This window comes from Hippoglossus stenolepis, chromosome 9, assembly GCF_022539355.2.
Source record: "Hippoglossus stenolepis isolate QCI-W04-F060 chromosome 9, HSTE1.2, whole genome shotgun sequence".
Lineage (NCBI taxonomy): Eukaryota > Metazoa > Chordata > Actinopteri > Pleuronectiformes > Pleuronectidae > Hippoglossus > Hippoglossus stenolepis.
The window spans coordinates 6,044,535-6,062,282 of record NC_061491.1 but is presented as its reverse complement, the minus strand read 5'-3'; the positions used below and the strand labels follow the sequence as shown (position 1 = coordinate 6,062,282).

General features: G+C 41.0%; 1 protein-coding gene across 4 annotated transcripts; it reads left to right on the top strand.

Moving 5' to 3' along the window:
- The first annotated feature begins 326 nt into the window (after window positions 1–326).
- cdca2 (cell division cycle associated 2) lies at window positions 327–17,453 on the top strand. 4 transcript variants are annotated; one of them, XM_035166840.1, is made up of 15 exons: window positions 327–706; window positions 1,235–1,427; window positions 1,786–1,922; window positions 6,657–6,822; window positions 7,188–7,330; window positions 7,906–8,040; window positions 9,874–9,973; window positions 10,279–10,604; window positions 11,284–11,335; window positions 11,431–11,505; window positions 11,831–11,952; window positions 12,163–12,228; window positions 12,472–12,543; window positions 15,513–15,687; window positions 15,848–17,453. In XM_035166840.1, exons 2-15 carry the CDS (start codon window positions 1,235–1,237, stop codon window positions 16,777–16,779), a joined length of 2,694 nt encoding a protein of 897 aa, XP_035022731.1. In that variant the 5' UTR covers window positions 327–706; the 3' UTR covers window positions 16,780–17,453. The 4 variants fall into 4 exon arrangements, with proteins under 4 accessions (XP_035022731.1, XP_035022730.1, XP_035022729.1 ...); XM_035166839.1 differs by having other exon boundaries at window positions 1,198–1,427; window positions 12,166–12,228; XM_035166838.1 differs by having other exon boundaries at window positions 1,198–1,427.
- The last annotated feature ends 295 nt before the right edge of the window (window positions 17,454–17,748 follow it).

Genomic DNA, 17,748 nt, shown 5'->3' with positions numbered 1-17,748 from the left:
TATTTGTAAATAACATGGGTTAGGGTTAGTAACATTTTTACTCTCATATTTTTGCTCTAATCTAATCTCTAGTCTCATGTCAGTTCTTGAAAGGTGCTATAAATAGTGTTGTTGTTGTTGTTATTATTATTATAATTATCATAATTATCACTTTTTTAGATAACACAACTTCACCAATAAGAAAAGTAAGTGAATGGATAAAAAGTTATCCCGTTTCGGCCATTATGTGTCCGTCCGTCTGTCCATCTATCTATCTATCTCTCTCACGCGATATCGTGTCTTGTCTTGCTATTGGCCAGTTCATATTAAACGAGTTCCGGCCATGGTTCCGGTCCTTCTCGGAGCCCGAACATAAGCGGAAGTTAGTTCCGCTGAGCGATAAACTTTCACAGTCATTGTCGACGTTTTTAATAACGAGATTATTTTTCATTCATTCTTCACATTTAAAAAAAAAACATTTTATTGCCCGTAGAGTGTTTTTAAGTTGAATAAGTGTGCACTAGATAGGCAGAGTTCTTCGCGGAAGGATCCGCACTCCGCCGGGCTCTCGCGTGGAGCGAGATTTGAATTGCTCTCTGCTGCTCCTTTTTTAATCGTGTTTTATTTTCAGGAGTATGTAAGACATTAATGGCCTTTTTATGAAACAATAGTGTTTTTTATAGTAATTAGCAGCAGACCCCTCTATCGTTTTTTTAGGATTTTCAAGGTAAGTGTTCTATTTGCCGTCACTTCTTTCTCTTCGACACTAGTGTTGATGCTGTTAGCTAACGTCTCGTATGAAGCTACTGTTAGCTTGAAGTTAGTTTTTCTAGTCGGTCAGCAATAGTAACGCCTCTGTCCTTTGTTTACTGTCTTTGTTAAACCATTACTGGGCCGTTTCGGTCACCAGTCAAACCATAAACACAGTCAGTATGAAGCAGATGCAGGGCGCTTTGAGTTAAGCTAACGTTCTTACGTATGTTCAGGATGGTTGTCAGATAACGTTTTACCACCCAGCTAACGATAAGGGGACACTACCACGTCACGGAGTATGGAGTTTAGTTCCTACTAGATGTTCATTTCATTTAGACGTTATCTGTAATGAGCCACAAGCACGACTCGTATTGGAACAGTAAATAATGGATCAGCAGGTGACTGACTGCTCCTCTGTTGTGATCCATCCTAACTTGGTGACTACTGTTGTCACTTGTGCTTCAGCTGCTCTTGAATCCTAAGATCTATGCAAACTGTGCAGATGGAAAGCACAGAGATGAACCCTGCTGGCCCAGAAGGATCTCAGAAGGACGAGATGTTGCCCCCCTCAGAAGAGAACACCCCTCCTGTTTTAACAGACACCTCAGCCCCCCTGAATTTCTCCGTGGTCACCCCCCGTCGGTTGGGCATCTCTGTCCAGAGCTTCACCCCAGCGGCCTCATCGAACCACAAAGGTGAGAGCACCGGTCCTTGTTCCATGCTGAACAGCATTGTCCAGATACTTTTGATTTGGATTGAATTTGCTTCTGTGCTCAGCCACCACTGGCCTCACAGCAGACCTCAAGAAGAGCTGTAGAAATGCTGTATTGTCTGTAATATTGAGATATAAACTCTTCAAAACGAAGTGTGATCATATTAAATCATAGTGCATAGTTGTCTTAATTAAACCATGGTCAGAGTTGTGACCAAAACAGCACCACTTGTGCATATAGTCAGTCCAGAGAAGTCGAGGGGAAGTTTATATTTCTCATATACAGTATATTGCATTAGGTGAGTCTTACTAAAGTTTCATTCTTCTCCATCTTGCTTTAGATAAGTCTCGTCTATCACAATTAAAGGCAAGGCGGCGATCCGGCATCGGTGTCCGTGGTTCACCAGAGACAAACTCCCTCATCCGCTTCATGGCACAACAGAGATTGAAGACTCCAACAAACTACCAAACTCCAGAGGTGAGCGGCTCAAGTAATAGCTCAGGAGTCAGTTGCACTAATCTTGCACCAATGTCACATCATATCAGAGTGTCAGCTCTGTGTGATCAATATTGAAACATTAGTGATACTGTGCTGGACTGTGCGGCAAATTTTTCTGTGGACGATTTTAGACAGGAAATCTGGAAAATGTCTGGACCCAATCTCTGGAATTCATGTCTGAAAATGGCCTAATTCTACATGCATACATATTGACATGTGTGCACTCTTGTACAGAACTTGCTTTCAACGAAAAAACGGTCAGTTCTCTCCAGCCTCACCAGGGGCCTCATGTGTAAAACAGTGCGTAGGATTCATACTAAAAGTGTACATGCGCACAAAAAGATTGAGATTGATAGAACCCTGAGCACGCACACCTGAAGGCAATGTTACCTTTATAAATCACAGTCCACCTGGGAACATTTGTACGGTGATCTGTCTCATATTCCGTCCTCTACACGCCCACATTCAACCATGAACGGTCAATGTAAAGCAACTCATGCATATTAAATAATCCTGCTGACCAATGGGTTACTACGGTGAATCAGCATCAAGGGATGAAAAGAACCGCAACTCTCTTACCCCGACATCGAGGTGTTGTTAGTGAGGTGGATGTGAAGAAAGACAGATTGTTTAGTGGCCACAGCTGTGATCTCATTAATAAAGAAAATACACTGATACACTGCTGCTGCTGTTAATACAGTGAGTGAGAGTGAGTGTTGTTGTATCTCCTGAACGTATTTTAATCATCCAAAACTGCAGGATTATTACATTCAGACAGCTGTGATGTCCCCTATCTACACAATTTAAGAGAATCATATTTTTAAATGATTAAAAGAGGCTCTACCTAGAGAGGTAAATATTATACAGTGTTAATCATACCACACACATACCTGTCGGCTAATAAACCAGAGTTGTGAGTACTTGTGTTTGTACTGGGATGGTTAGTCTCCGTCGGGTCGGTCTGTGTGATACTGGACTCAGTTCAGCTCAAAGATCCAACATCACAGATCTATAGAATCTATATCAGCTGAGTCATCATCATGGGACGAAAAATCCTTGTGATCGCTGAACCCTCGTTTCCTTCTCATCCTTCGATTTCTACACTTCTCTATCAGTGCCAGTGCATTCATCACGCAGCATTACACACGAGTGTCACCACAGTATTTATATATTTAGAGCAATCGGACCGATTACTTCACACATCAGTGGGATCCTTACCTCCACTCTGGGATATTATTTGGAAATGGAAGTTTGAAAGTAAATAGATTTTCCAAATTTTTAGTAAGAGATCTCCTGTGCGCTCTGATGACACAATCACGTTCACTGCAGCAATTTTACACACACTATGAAAACTAAAGTCAAACTTGATGATACACGCACAGTGTTAGCAGATATTATTAAAAACTATTAATGACTCGGCTCTGTAACTCTGCTATTTATCTGAACGTAATTTGCTGTAAGTTGTTTTATGTCTTTTTCAATTGAAGGCTCTTATGGAACAGTTATGTGGCGCGAGCACAAATAATGCTGTTGGATTTAATATTAATGATGAAGTGGATCAATAATCTGGCTTCTGTTCACCACCTCACGTCTGCATCATCATTTTCCTGTCTCCAAAATGTTCGTACGCATGGGCCAGAGTTAGTGTACAAGTGGGCACATTCTAGGGCTGTGCAATTAATCGAATTTTGATCGTGATTTCGCGCGCAGCCGCCTGGCTGTTCACACCGGACCCGCATTTCTCCGCGCCGGTCAGCCCGCGATTCTCCGCTTGTTGTTGTATGTAACCCGTTCAATGTAGGGGTTCGGGGGTAAATGATGATGGTCCTCATAGCCATCCCCCACCCCTCTCTTTCTCTCTCTGTCTGTCTGCTTGTGTGCTTGTAGTGGGGGGGCAGATGGGGACATTTAATAATGAGAGGAAACTCGGGGAAATTTCAAAGTTCTCAGTTACAAAGTGTTTTTTTGGAGAGAAATACTGAATAAATGCATCATGTTTTCAAACTCAAAAGTAATCGTTTGAATAATCGTGATTTCAATATTGTCCAAAATAATCGTGATTATGATTTTTTCCATAATCGAGCAGCCCTAGCACATTCTTCTGTCAAGTTTGTTTTTATAGATCCAATGTTTGCATGAGAAGTGGCGTGTGTACGCAAATGTTATAAATGAGACCCAAGGTGATAACAGATGCGTTAATATCAGATCAACCAACTGGATCCACACAAATTTTTTATGCATAGACACAGTGAGGTATTGAAATCTTTAAATCCTATTCAGCATAATAATGAATAAATATTGACCATGAAACATGCACTGGTTACATGTCTGTCTGCAATGCAGTTTTGATAGAAAAATATATAAAGACAAATTTGCTTTGTTAAAACAAACGCCCTATAGAGAAATAATGTAGTCCTTCACATCAGCTTCAATAAAATTCTTAGCACTTGTGCACTGTCCATTCAAAATGTGCTTGTTATCTCAATCATTTTTCAATCTATTATTCAATCATCTAATTTCGACTGCACTGCTGTGTTATGACCCTATTTGATAGATACCTGATCAGAAAATACTGAACACTAATTCAAATAGATTGCTGACACATACAGTCACTCATCAAGTCATTAGAGAAATCTAGATGTAATTAATACAAGTGGCCTGCAATAAATCCTCCATTCATGAGGATTTTAATGTTCAGATTTTCTTGAAAAATTAGGGACAACTCTCAGTATAACCCTGAAAAAGACTATTAAAATAAATCAACACCTCTGTAAAAGCTGATCATTATAATCCTCATAAAACGAGGCTTAATTTCATCATTGTCACAATATGCAGTGAAGAAAAACACTGGCAAATGTATTTTTGCATCAGTGCAGAAAATATTTGAAATTGTTGACAGATTGTTAAACTGTCTGGAATGTTAATTTAAGCCATTTGTCACTCATACGTGGTCACAACAAGGAAACATGTTACCATGACAGCAGACAAAGTCTGTTGTAATGCTTAACATTTCTGTTTAAAACTGTGGGGGTCCATCGAAGCTTCGGACTGGGGGATATGGCCAAAGATTATTTCAAGACAAATGTGTTCATATCAGTTGATATCAATGATTATCTTTATCATTAATGTCACATTATTTATTTGAAGTTCAAAGACTCATTATTGCTCCTGAGTGAAGGTTGTTGGTTCTCTTCACAAAAATGTTATGGGCAGAGAAAGACACTTGCCAAACAGCATAACATTTTACAGGTCTGAGGCAGATATGTTATGTGTTTTACTTTCTTACTCTGCTTACACAATGCATAAATATTATGTAGATATGTACTGGATTTTTGCTATAGGTGAAAATAATTTAATTGTTGATATTTGTGTGTGTGTGTGTGTGTGTGTCACAAAACAAGCCTTGACCAGATCAGTGTGAAGAGAAAGGTCAAACAGTGTGAAGTGTAACACTTTAAACCCTTGTTTCTTGTTTCTTCTGCCATGTTGAATTCATTAACACTAAAGTAAATGTCAAGTAACAGAGGGTAGAGAACTCATTAAAAACATATTTTGATACTTTTTAAACCACTTCTGCACCCAAATCCACCTCTGTCCTTCATTATTCTTAATATGCTCCAAACCATAAGCTGTAGTTGTTTAAGATTTAGCTGGACTAGGGTTAGACAACATCTGAGTCTTTTTTTTTAATGTTGTTGGGTTTGTTAAGACAATATTGTTTATACACAGTAGCATGGCAATCAACATTTTGATTTAAGATCAGTTGAGACACAATGCTGTCAGATAATGCTGCAAATGAAGAGGAAACACAAGCAGCTGGGGGCTGTAACAGAAGGAGAACTGTTCGTAATCTCTGGCCAATAGATACAAAAAATGCTAACATCCACTGCCACCAAATTGGGTGCGTTTAACAAACGCTGATATTTTGTCCCGACTTCAGCTTAACGTAAGAAGTTGTCGACCTCTGATAAATAATGAAAATACTATTATTTTTATTTATAATATATATCATGTTAATATAAAACTTAAAATTACTATAGTTTATGTATCAGTAATTTCTGAACATTTACAGCACATTTTAACAATACTGTGATAATACGGATAACCGTGATGATTTTGTTCTCTTATCGTGATAAAAAATTCTTGCACCATTTCATCTCTGAAATACACAGCGTCCATAAGACATCTGTCCTGATTCACTTAGTGCTGAAGATGACACATGTAGAACCAATAAATGGCAGGGGGCGGGCACTAAAAAAGGGTGAGTCAATGGACTGGAGTGCTCCAGGCTCATATGGCTTGTTTGGATTCAAATTTAAGTTGTGTATTTTTCCATTGATAACCCAGCTCTTCATCTATGAAACATAGTGAGGCTTTTGTGGACAGCAGTGACTTGTACCATGCTGTGGAAGTGGTTTAAGAAGTTTCTGTGGACTTTTTGTAATTGCTTCCACTGTGAAAAGCAATTGTCGAGTCGGCAGCTGGTGAGTGTGATACTGAAGAATTAGAGTTTGCCTCATATTTCGCTCAAAGGAAATAATTTTTTCACTGTTGACTGGATGTTAATGACCAAGCAAACCATACTATTTCTAGGTTTTGTGTGTTTGAAGGAGTATGTGATATATGTGCTGCTTCTCAGTAATACCACTCAGAAGTGTATGTCAGGCTGTATCACTGAGCAGGTATGTTTGTTTTTGCTGTCTCACCCCTCAGCCTGTCAGTCATAGCCCCCTTCTTCCCCGGGTGGCGTCCACTCTGAGGCAAAAGATGGCCTCCTTCCAGAGCCTGATGGATGTGGAGGAGCGTGAGGTCTGTGATCCGATGCCAAGACAGGACGGCAACACTGGAGGATGCATCAAGACAAGAGATTATCTGTCTGGTGAGGCTGCCTCATTGCCACAGGATTAATAGTTCCATCTCCCAAAAAAGGATTTTTGCCAGCAGGACTTCTTCATGATGTCTAGAGGCACTGTTAAAAATCAGTGGATTAATGCATAGCAAGGTTTAAGCACAAGTCTGACAACATATCAGAGCGCTTGTTTCTTTGAGCTTGGTCAGCCTCTTAACTGCACCAGTTTCTGAGCTGTTTGTTGCTGTAAAGAGACTTTATGTGATTCCTTTTGATCAGGTTTTATTTACATTTGCTGTGTGATATTTTTTTATTTAATGGAGGTGTCCCCAATTCCCATTTGTTTGTTTATGTAATGCTTCTTTTTGATGGGGTTATTTTTCTCTCTCTTGCAGATGGAAACGGCAAGGAGAACCACCCACCACTGATGATGCCCTCAGCCAAGAAGAGGAGGTGCCTGGCCCCCCTTGAAAGCTGCGAAGTGGAGATAAGAGAGGCCAGCGCTCCTGTCCCCCAGTTCAAGTTGAAGGAGCAGGAGGTACGCTCAGTCAGACCATCATGTACATAATTTATATACGGGAAAAAAACTAATTCTATTTAAGTACTGGGTATTAGATGTATTTATTATTGAATATTCTGCATCTTTGGTTTTCTGAACGTGGAGCTTTAACTTTGCAATATTAGGTTTTAGATATTCTGTACAATTCAAAACATTAAAAACTCAACGATAACTTAAAGCTCCTACAAGGAGTTTTTAACTGGTTATGAAACAGTCTAAATTTAATATTGCGGCCTCTTTATGGCCTACAACAGTCAATGAGACTATCAGGGACAAAATTGGCTTTCTCTTACAGTCTTCTCAATGTCTATCTCCGGGATGGATTACCTGCGAAGGATTACCATGCGTCTTTTTTTCACTCCTTCCAAAACAAATGCACATGCTGTCTGGACGGAGGTTTTTACAACAGGTGACAGTGGAAACACCACCGCTCTTTTCCACAGAGGCACTAAAATCAAGGTCCCTGTAGGACATGTGCCCATGTGAGAAGTGTTCTTGTTGTGGTGCAGTGCTGCAGAATGAAAACAGTGGAAATTCTTTAATCATGTCCACAGGAGGATGAAGAAACGGTGACATGGGTTTTGAAACGAGGACCTTCAACATCCAGTGAGACTGTGAAAGAGGTCCAGCCTGAGCTTATTTCCCCTCCTCTACCACCAGCCACCTGTTCCACTACTAACATCCAACAGGTTTGGCCTCACACACACACACACACACACACACACACACACACACACACACACACACACACACACACACACACACACACACACACACACACACACAGGAAAAATTGCATAGAAATAAAAAACAAAATACCAAAAAGTCACCTAAAACCATAGCTGTTGTGTAATTGACGGCACGACCCAACTCTGTAAGATTCAAGCAGAAATGTTTATATTGCCACAGTGAAGTGACTTGGGTGCGATTTTTATAACCAAGCACACACTTTTCTGAATGAAACTTTTAATTTCCATCACAGTGTAGCACCAAACGGTAATCAAATATGTCTCAACTGAAGCCACACAGCAGGTGATACCAAGACAGGCCTGCTTGAGAGTAGAGCCAAACTGTGGGTGTGTTCTCCATTAACCAAGACCTGTCTTCCCTGAAAGTTCTCAACATGTGTGAGAGAGAGAGATTTGTTTAAGTTACTACATTTAGGTAATTTAGATACTGTAAGTACTGTCTGTGGTTTGTTTTTTCTTTCTTCTCCTACATTCCCTTTCTTAGTTTAATCTAAGATGCAGTGCATTCAGAGGATATCTAACTTGTGTCAACCTCCAGCAGCAACAACCGAAACAGGCTGCGTACACACTGATGCTTCAGGATTTATCATTTAATGATCCCATATATATTAATGTATCAGTCAGATTGCCCAAACCAATACTTAAGCCTTAATACCCTATCTACCTTTTGCTGCTAAAACTTAATTAAAGATATATTTTGAAACAATTCTCCATTAAATGTCTAAAAAAGATTGTATATTTTGTGAACTTGTGTACTTATATTACCTGAAAGATTTTTCAACAATGTTCAAACTCTGAGAAATCAATAAACGAGACATTTCATTTTGAGGACCTTTTGAATTGTGTCATATCCACTTTACCTGTGGCTTTGTCAGTATCTGCTTTAACTTATGGGGTTTAACAAAGGAAAAGATGGAGGGAAAAACATAACATAACAAAGTGTGAACAGTTGAATGGGTCTGAATATGCAGAGTATATCAGCCTCAGTTTTTTCTGATTTGCTTTTCTAAGGCTGTATCAGAGCTGTATTTCTGTGTGAAGAGAACATTTCCTTCACTTGATTCATCGTACAAACAAAGTTTTTCACCACAGCACCACTGCTGAGCTTTTATTATGAAGCAGCTCTATTGAAAGCAGTTTATTAGTCACTGAGGCCAGTACTGGCTGCTGCAGTCAAACACAACTAAATGTTTCAATAGGGACATGAACTGGTGATATGAGAAAGATGTGTTGGAATAAGGAACTAATTAGGCCATGGTATTGAGAGTTTGTGTTTTTGGACTACCTCAATCCAAACCTATAAAGCTGACTAATTCACATATTCAATTGTGTTTGTTTAACTCATCCACAAACAGAAAAGTAAAAACAATATTATGCAGTTTTTCAGGAAGTTACCTGATAGAACTTTTCTAGAATTAATTTCTTGGATTCCTGACTTGAGTAAGTGCACATGGTTCAGATATAGTTCATGTATGTGAGATCAGTTTTCTCATCTAACTCCTCAACATGAAAGTCAACGAGTGTATTTCCCAAACTGCTGAACCTTGCTTTTAAATATTGCAAAGAAAGGAAAGTAACAGAAACATCTACTGTGCGCTTCATGAGATGAAAAGACTAAGAAGCAGAAAGGGTACAGTCTGTTGAGCTTGATCCCCATGTACAATGTTCTTATATAAGATAGCTTTTAATAACACTGACTCTTACTTGACAGTCTGTATTGTGAAGTTCATCAGACTACAGTCGCACAGGATCTCATCTATTCTCTTTCAACAGGATGGTTTCTTTGAACTCCAAAGCCTCAGCCGACCACTGGTGGCTGTCTCCCCTTTCCACTTCCCCTCTCTCCCTGGTCTGCTGGAGATGAAACCCACAGGTAAATACACACTATGTTCTGTTGCCATGTTAGAGGAAGTGGCCTTTTCTCTTGGTTAAGCCTGGCATTTTAGGCCAGGATGACAAGGAATGTGTTATTGGGGTCAAACTCACTAGCACTACGATTCTATGCGCAAATTCAGCTTTCCCCATATTGATACCAAAGAAATTACATAACTGGTGTTTTTAAGTTTTCCCAACGATTAACAAAACACCAAGAGCTTTAGAGTTTATCATTGTTTATAAAGGCAGTAAACATAAATGATTTAGTTGTGAATTCAAGGTTTTACTCTGCACTCTGTGCAGGAGACGACGACTCCACTGGGACGTCTGCTGTTAAGAAGAAAAAGAGGGTGCGCTTTGGAGTTCCGCTCTCTCCTGAGTTCTTTGATAAGCACCTTCCCCCCAGCACCCCGTTACTGAAGGGTGGCACGCCACTCCGAGCACCCACACCAGGTGGGGCTTTACAGCTGCGCTCACTGCTGAAGACCCCGCAGAAGAGTGAACCGCAGACGCCACAAGCTCCGTCAGACTTCTGCAGCACCACTGACTTTGGTGCCTCCCCTACACTCACAATGCCTCGCAACTTCAAAAGGCAGTCTGTGGAAGAAGACAGTGAGGAGGATGGAAAGGTAAACAGGCTGCCAGGGTCGTTTTGATTGTGTGTGTCATTGAATAATAGTAACTCTGTTAAAAGTATGAATGCTGGGTAGGTAATCGGCAAGTATGTGAATCTATGTACCACATCTATAAAAAATATTTTGCAGTAGTTGCTCTGTTCTGCCACTGGCAAGTACTGTTTGTACAGCAATATTTTCCAGCAGTGTAACGTTAGTTAGAGCCGGCTAATATGTCAGGAATTTAGCAATATTTCACACTGAAAAGTCTCAAGTAATACAGCGATGTGAACCATGTGCAAGACTGAAAGGAAGTAATTGTTGTGTGTTCCTAGATTGATTCTTTTTTATTTATGACAGACAAACTAGATTGTAAAATAAGTTCTATTGCATTTATTCTTTGTATGTATTATGTACTCGGTATAGGAATCTATTGGAAAATATCTAATAATCAGGTTACACACAGCCACAAACATCCAGGGAACTTGTTCAGCTTTAATTGTTATTAGTCCTGACATGGCTACATGTGGTTCTTCCGTTGCCAAGGCTCAGTTTTATAGTTATAATTAGCCTTGTTGTTGTAGTTGTGTTTCATAATTGTATATAACTTAGATGAACCAAGATAAAATTCACTATCTTGTCCTGTTAATTTCATCACCCAGCAACATTGCTTTTCTTTATTTTCTCATTTCAGATTGTTTTCCCTTCAATGGAGGAGATTGACTCTGCAGTGACAAGTGATACAGGTTCATTACTACACATTCACCCCTGAGAATTACAGTAGAACTTAAAGAAACTCTGTTTATATGTTAACAGCTCTTCCTATGTGTTACAATTTCAGGATATCTGTGGGACTCCCAGCCACTGAACTTAAACTCTGCTTTCTATGAGGAGTCTCTGTCTCAGATAGTGACAGGTGAACTGACTGCATTTCTTTTCCTTTTGTTGTCACTTCATGTCTTCATTCCCCGGTTCTCTGCCTTCTTCTGTCTCCTGACAAACCCAGCAGTGTCAAGCTACAATAAGTATCAGAAATTAAATTCGGTTTACCTCAAACAGCTCAGGATTCTCAATACAGAGAAACGGCTTAAGAAAAAAGACATTTGCAAAGTGTAGAAACAGGTTTCATAAAACTCAAATGATAAACATAGTTAACAACAAAGGTATGTGACACATGTTTAATTTTCTGTTGGTTATCATTTGCCATACTAATCCATGTAATCAATCCTTGTTCATTTCAGAGTCTGAGACTAAACCCAGCTCAACCTCTCAGATGCTCGTCCTGGATGAGCCGGCATCCTCACCAGAGAAGAAGAAACCTGCAACTCCAGCTCCGGGCAGATCTAAGAGGCGGAGGAAAAAGGTCTGACATCGTTGCAGCTTTAGTTTTTCTTTTTTAGGGATTAATTTTCTTTCATAGGTCATTGTGAGCATATAAGATATATTTTTATCAAATATATTTGGCTTCACATTTACACAGTTACTGTCTTAAAATTGCCAAAGTAGTTGCCACTTTTCATTCTAGAACCTCACACCGTTACATTTCATGTCATAAAATGCATTTGTGTCTCAGCAGTGTGATGCAGAGTTTGAATCTACAAGTGAGGCTCCAGCTCGCTCCGGCAGTCGAAAGAGAAAGGTCTGCTATTATCACAAACTGCTCCCAGCTTGATCACACTTGCAGAAATCTCCATTTACCAGGCTAGATTGTCTGTTTCAATAATTCAGGGGTCATAACATGCTCCTATCTAATCGACTGTTTAATTCTACTGGATCTGAACTTAATCAGATCTGAAGATATCCACTTTATGTGTGTGAGAGAGAGTGTGGCAGTGACACTGTCTTATATAACGTATCCTCATGCCAACTCTGCATCCCTCAGCAACCAGAGGAGAGCGAACCTGTGAAGAGGTCGACACGCTCTGCTGCCAAGACGGCCTCTGGGAAGATGAAGGTGAGCTGGCAGAGTCTGCTTCTTTGATTTCTCTTTACAACACTTCACTGAGGGACCTGCAGACGTTTCTGTCTGGGAGGCAATCATGGAGCTGCACAATGTGACTACAGCTTACTTTGCCTGAGTTAAGGAAAAGATGTGTGAGGGAATGTGTGTTTATTCGCTCCTACACCACTGCAGATTTATCATGCTCACCACATGATCATAAATCATAGGATTTCTATTATGAAATCTTTAAAGTAATTCCACTTGTGCCAAGAGTCGAGAAGCTGCTCCACTCTCACAGATAATAGAACAAAGCCTTTTGACATGGCTCATAAATTAAGTGTTTTTTACAGCTTTATTATGACTCATGTAATCATGTTAAAGCATAAGGTTGATCATATTTTTTACTCTGTATTTTAATGTGGTTACAGCGTGTATGGAGGCATTTTATTTTCGGTTTGTTTGTCCTTGTGTGCGTCTGTCTCATTCTCCTGATTGTCATATCTCACAAACGCATCATGGGAATGTTTTCAAATTTGGCAAGGACGTTCACTTTCATTTTGACTCAAGGATGAACTGATTTATGCGGTAACGGGTCAAAGTCGCTGTGACCTTCCAATGTTTGTGAATTTAATACATGAGGAATGCCTGAAGGAAATAATTTTTTTTAATGTTTCCAATGGGTCATTGAAAGTGCTTGAATGTATCAATTTCGGGCAAAAATAGAAACTTGAAGTTATTGTAATTCATTTTAGAAAAAATGCTATGTGTCTCCTGTCAGCTCTCAGCTCTTCAACTTGTAAATATTATAAATCTGTCTCTCTCGCTAAACTTCCACAATGTATTGTTTTGCTGTGTTAGTGAAGGCAAGTGACCACATAGTCTGTCATCACTGTAACACAGGACAGTGTTCAAGACCATAGGTCATGAGCAATGCAGCAAAAGAACTAATAGATTCACATACAACTGCTCAAAAAAATTAGGGGAACAGTTGAATCATACTAACAGGATCTCAACTAGGGCTACGTTGTAGCACTAACGGGCCCGAGCACACGCAACTCGGGACCTGTTGCGGTTGGTGGAGAGAGCGATCGGCGACCAGGCACATGGCTCTGCGTTGCATGCGTTTTGCGCACTGCGAGAAGGATAAACGCTTTACTTCCTGCGTCCGTCACGAGACGTCAATCCTTGCCTGCTAATTGCGCATTACGGTCCACGCTATCTATTGCAGATCACACGGTGAAAATTTTATGTAAATCGAATGATAGTTGTAAAACAAAGCTTACTTCCTGTTGCCAGTAGGTGGCGCCATCACTATTATTACATACAGACTAATAGATCTGTTCAAGTAGGGCCTCTGATGTAGCGTGAGCAATTTTAAGTCAATTGGACAATGTTACAACAACTTAATTTTCACACTGATCAGTAGGTGGCGCTATGACCCTGCACTAATATTAATATATGGAGCTGTTCAGGTCAGGATTGTGATCATAGGACAGTAGTTCGGGGCCGGTTGGATAATGCAGAGTGGATTTACAAAGTACTTCCTGTTTCATGGCGAATCAGTAGGTGGCGCTATGACCCGGAGTAATGTGACTCAGTAGCGTGTATGGTCCCCACGTGCCTGTATGCACTCCTAACAACGTCTGGGCATGCTCCTGATGAGTGGGCGGATGGTGTCCTGGGGGGATCTCCTCCCAGACCTGGATCAGGGCATCAGTGAGCTCCTGGGCACTTGGTGGCAATGGATACATCGATACATAATGTCCCAGTTGTTCTCAATTGGATTCAGGCCAGTGAGGGCAAATCAAAGGCGTCAATATCTTCATCATCCAGGAACGCACAAAGAAGCAGATCTCCTCCATGCTTTTGAGACTGTGCTGGGAGACACAGCAAACATTCTTCCGATGTCACGCATAGATTTATCTGTGGAACCTGAGTGGGCTGCAGGTACCGCCTCATGCTTTCCGTCGTAAAATGGCAAGAGCAAAATGCAAAACTAGAGAAAAATCAAAAAGCAAGGATATGGACAGAGAAATGATCTGTAGCAATCACTTGCAACCAATCCCTTTTTAGGGTTGTCCTGCTGTTACCTCTCCATTGCACCTGTTGTTACTTTCAATTTGAACAAAAGCAGGTGAAATTGATTCACAATGGCTTACGCTTCCTAAATGGACAGTTTACTGTCCCAGAGGTTTAATTGACTTGGTGTTGTACTGTGATGATTAAGTGTTCCCTTCATTATTTGAGCAGTACTGTGTTTATGGGAAGAGCCTCCAGACCTCCTACCTATTTATCTTTCCAACTTTGTCTCCCCATAACTGGGCACCAATGTTCAAGCCTTTCTCTTTTTAATTATTGTCCGAGAGCTTCTGTAGGGCCTGATTTTTCCCATAAAATGTTTTAATGTCGTAACAGTAATTAACCTTCTCCTCTGTGTCTCAAACTCTGAGATGGGTCCTTAAATATGAGGAAAGTGAGCTGGAAAGTTGGTAAAAAGAACTTGAATTTTATGTGTAGGAGTTGTGGGAATAAGATGAATCAGCCTTTGGATACGCACACACAATGCTTGGTTGTAGGATACATTCAGTGCTTGTTATATTGTCTTTGTTGACTCTGAGAAAGAGAGCATCACCAGACTTAAGCACATTGAGACGCCAATAGTATGTAGTAGTTGACATAACATTCCCGATGCATTGAGCAAGTTATTTGAAAGCAATCTGGATAGCTGTAGCTATTTTGACTGTGGTTCACATTACAACAGTCAATTTCCTGAGCTTGTAGTCTCTGCCTCTTTAAACAGCTTTGTAGTTTTTGTTCCTCTTTTTTTTTCTTTGCTTTGTACAAACAGGTTCTCCATCAGCGCTGTGTATCAGTCTAAGTGGGCTTCTATTTATCAGTTTAACCAAACGTTTGAGACTAATTAGTAGATAACAGTTGGAAGGAGTAAAGACCTGCTCACGTAGCAGATTGTGTTTCCACAGACAACCTCCGCAGCAGCGCGTCGTTGGAACAGGGACGTGGACCGCTCCCTGTACGGCTCTCGGGAATACGCCTCTAAGAACCCCAACCTGAGTCCCATCACTGAGAGACTGTCTTTCATCAGTCAGTCTCTAGCTGCACAGCAGGCTCCCTCTGCAAGCTGCACAAAACACGCAGGTAATAACAAACCTCGTCTTAGAGTTTAAGAAGCAGTAGTTAATTAAGCTTGTTTTCTTTTCTGTTGGCTGGAAAAAACATTTTTAATCCCAGTATTTTTTTCTAAAACAAACAACCCTTTAAAATCAGTTTTCAGTACATCTACCATTTCTCCCAACAGCTCCAACCCCAGAGACCCCCTTGAACTTAGACACTGCTCACAGCATGGAAGCGACAGGTGAGCTCACTGTGACACACGACTGGGGAAATCCATCAGAAGACTCCGGCAAATCTCCCAACCCCAGTAAAGAAAGCTGTGTGAGGGAAGGCAGGAGGCTGGTGGGACAGAAGTCCAGAGGGAGAGGAACGAAGCAAAGGAAGGTCAGTGTTGCTGACTGCAACTTGCTCTGTGAGGAGACTGGAGGGCTGACAGAGGAGCACTGTGAAGACCAAACTACTTCAAACCCTGAGGCATCAAGGGAAACCCCATTGTGCCACACTGCACCTTATCAGAGAGAGGAGGACATAGGACTTGAAGCCAAGACTCCTGCAGATATACCCAGCACTAACTCAGAAGGGAAGTCAGAGTGTCCTGCCAGTCTTAATGCTCTCCTACCTTCAGATGAAGAACTGAACGACTTGAGTGCGCCAGCAGAGTTCTCAAAACGAAAAGCCGAGGGCAGGAGCAGCTCTGTAAACAGTTCAGTTGACCAGGAGCAGGGGGACCAGGTACAGGAGCACCAAACGAGCCATGAAGTGGAGGATAACCAACGGGGAGACCAAGCAGAGAACCTGCATGAAAACTGCAGGTCGAGCTCTGACAGTCAGGAAGAGGAGCGACCTTTAAATTTAGACCTGGCTCCCTGGCAGGCTGACTTTAATTTTGAAGATGTATTTAAATCTGTCGCCACTAGAGGGCAGCGCTCTGTACGCCGTAGCTTGAGGAACCAGAGCAATGTGGCCCAGAGCAACGGGGCAGGTCTCGCCTGGATGCCTCGGACCTCCCCGGACTCGAGTAAAGAGGCCCGAAGGAGAACGCGGGGCCGCCGGCTCAGCACTGCTCTCCCTGCCCAACCTTCAGTCTCTGAGGGGACACAGGACAACTCTTCATAAGACTTCAAATAGACAACAACATATTTGATGTGTTCATTCCACTGTGGTACAAACCTCACCTCCCTGTTTTCTTGAAATTAAATGCAGCGATTTTTCCAAAGAGCAACCTGATTTTTTTATATTGTCTAAAACCTGTAATGTTTATTCTCTGTGTGAATTATTAGAGCTGACCAGTAATTTGTAACCAGATTCCTGCTGGTAACCAAGCCGGTCAATACACAGAGCTCAGTCATGTCTACTGACCACCTCCCAATCAATAACTACCCGCTCCTCAGCTGGTAATCAAAGTGCATCTTCAGTCTCCCTCTCCAAAGTCACTGGATCAAGCACGTCCAAGTCGATACCTATTCGTTGAGGATAGATGAAGATGGCTTTTTACGGGAGGAGGGGGTGGATGGAATTCAATCTATAGATGGATAGAATGAAAGAAATAGGATAGGAGGCAGTGAATGGGCCTTACACACAGAAATCAAAGCAATAGGCTCTGGTAATTCTGTGTTTGTGGCTGCTGCAATGTTTTTATTCCTGTGAAATGTCCATAAGACGTCCCTGTTTCGCCCTGTTGTTTTCACGCTGTTGGTCGGTTTGTAGACTGACGATGATTTCCAGTCAAGTTGAATTTGTCTTGTACATTGCATCAAATTAAACATGACTTGGTGTTTCTCCTCAAAGTGTACCTTGCTACTGTTAAAATGCTTTGCCACCCCACTTTACCAGATTGCGGTAATTTAAACAGACGATTTAAGATTAATTAGGCAGCAATTCATCTAGATAATAAAACGCCTATCTCCACAAATGTGAGGTTCCAGCTGTGTCGTCACATAAGTTCAAACACAGCAGCTTTCCCTTCACATTAACCAGAACCACTATCGTTATATAAATGACTATTCTGATCTACATTTTGAACCCAGCCAAATGTCTGGAAGTAAGTTGACCTGTGACCTTAGATTCCACCAGTCACAGATTCAA

Coding starts and splice junctions, on each gene's coding strand:
- cdca2 (XM_035166838.1), top strand. CDS start 1,220: ATGCAAACTGTGCAGATGGAAAGCACAGAGATGAACCCTGCTGGCCCA. Junction 6,823..7,187: donor GACAAGAGATTATCTGTCTG/GTGAGGCTGCCT, acceptor TCTCTCTTGCAG/ATGGAAACGGCAAGGAGAAC. Junction 9,974..10,278: donor GCTGGAGATGAAACCCACAG/GTAAATACACAC, acceptor CACTCTGTGCAG/GAGACGACGACTCCACTGGG.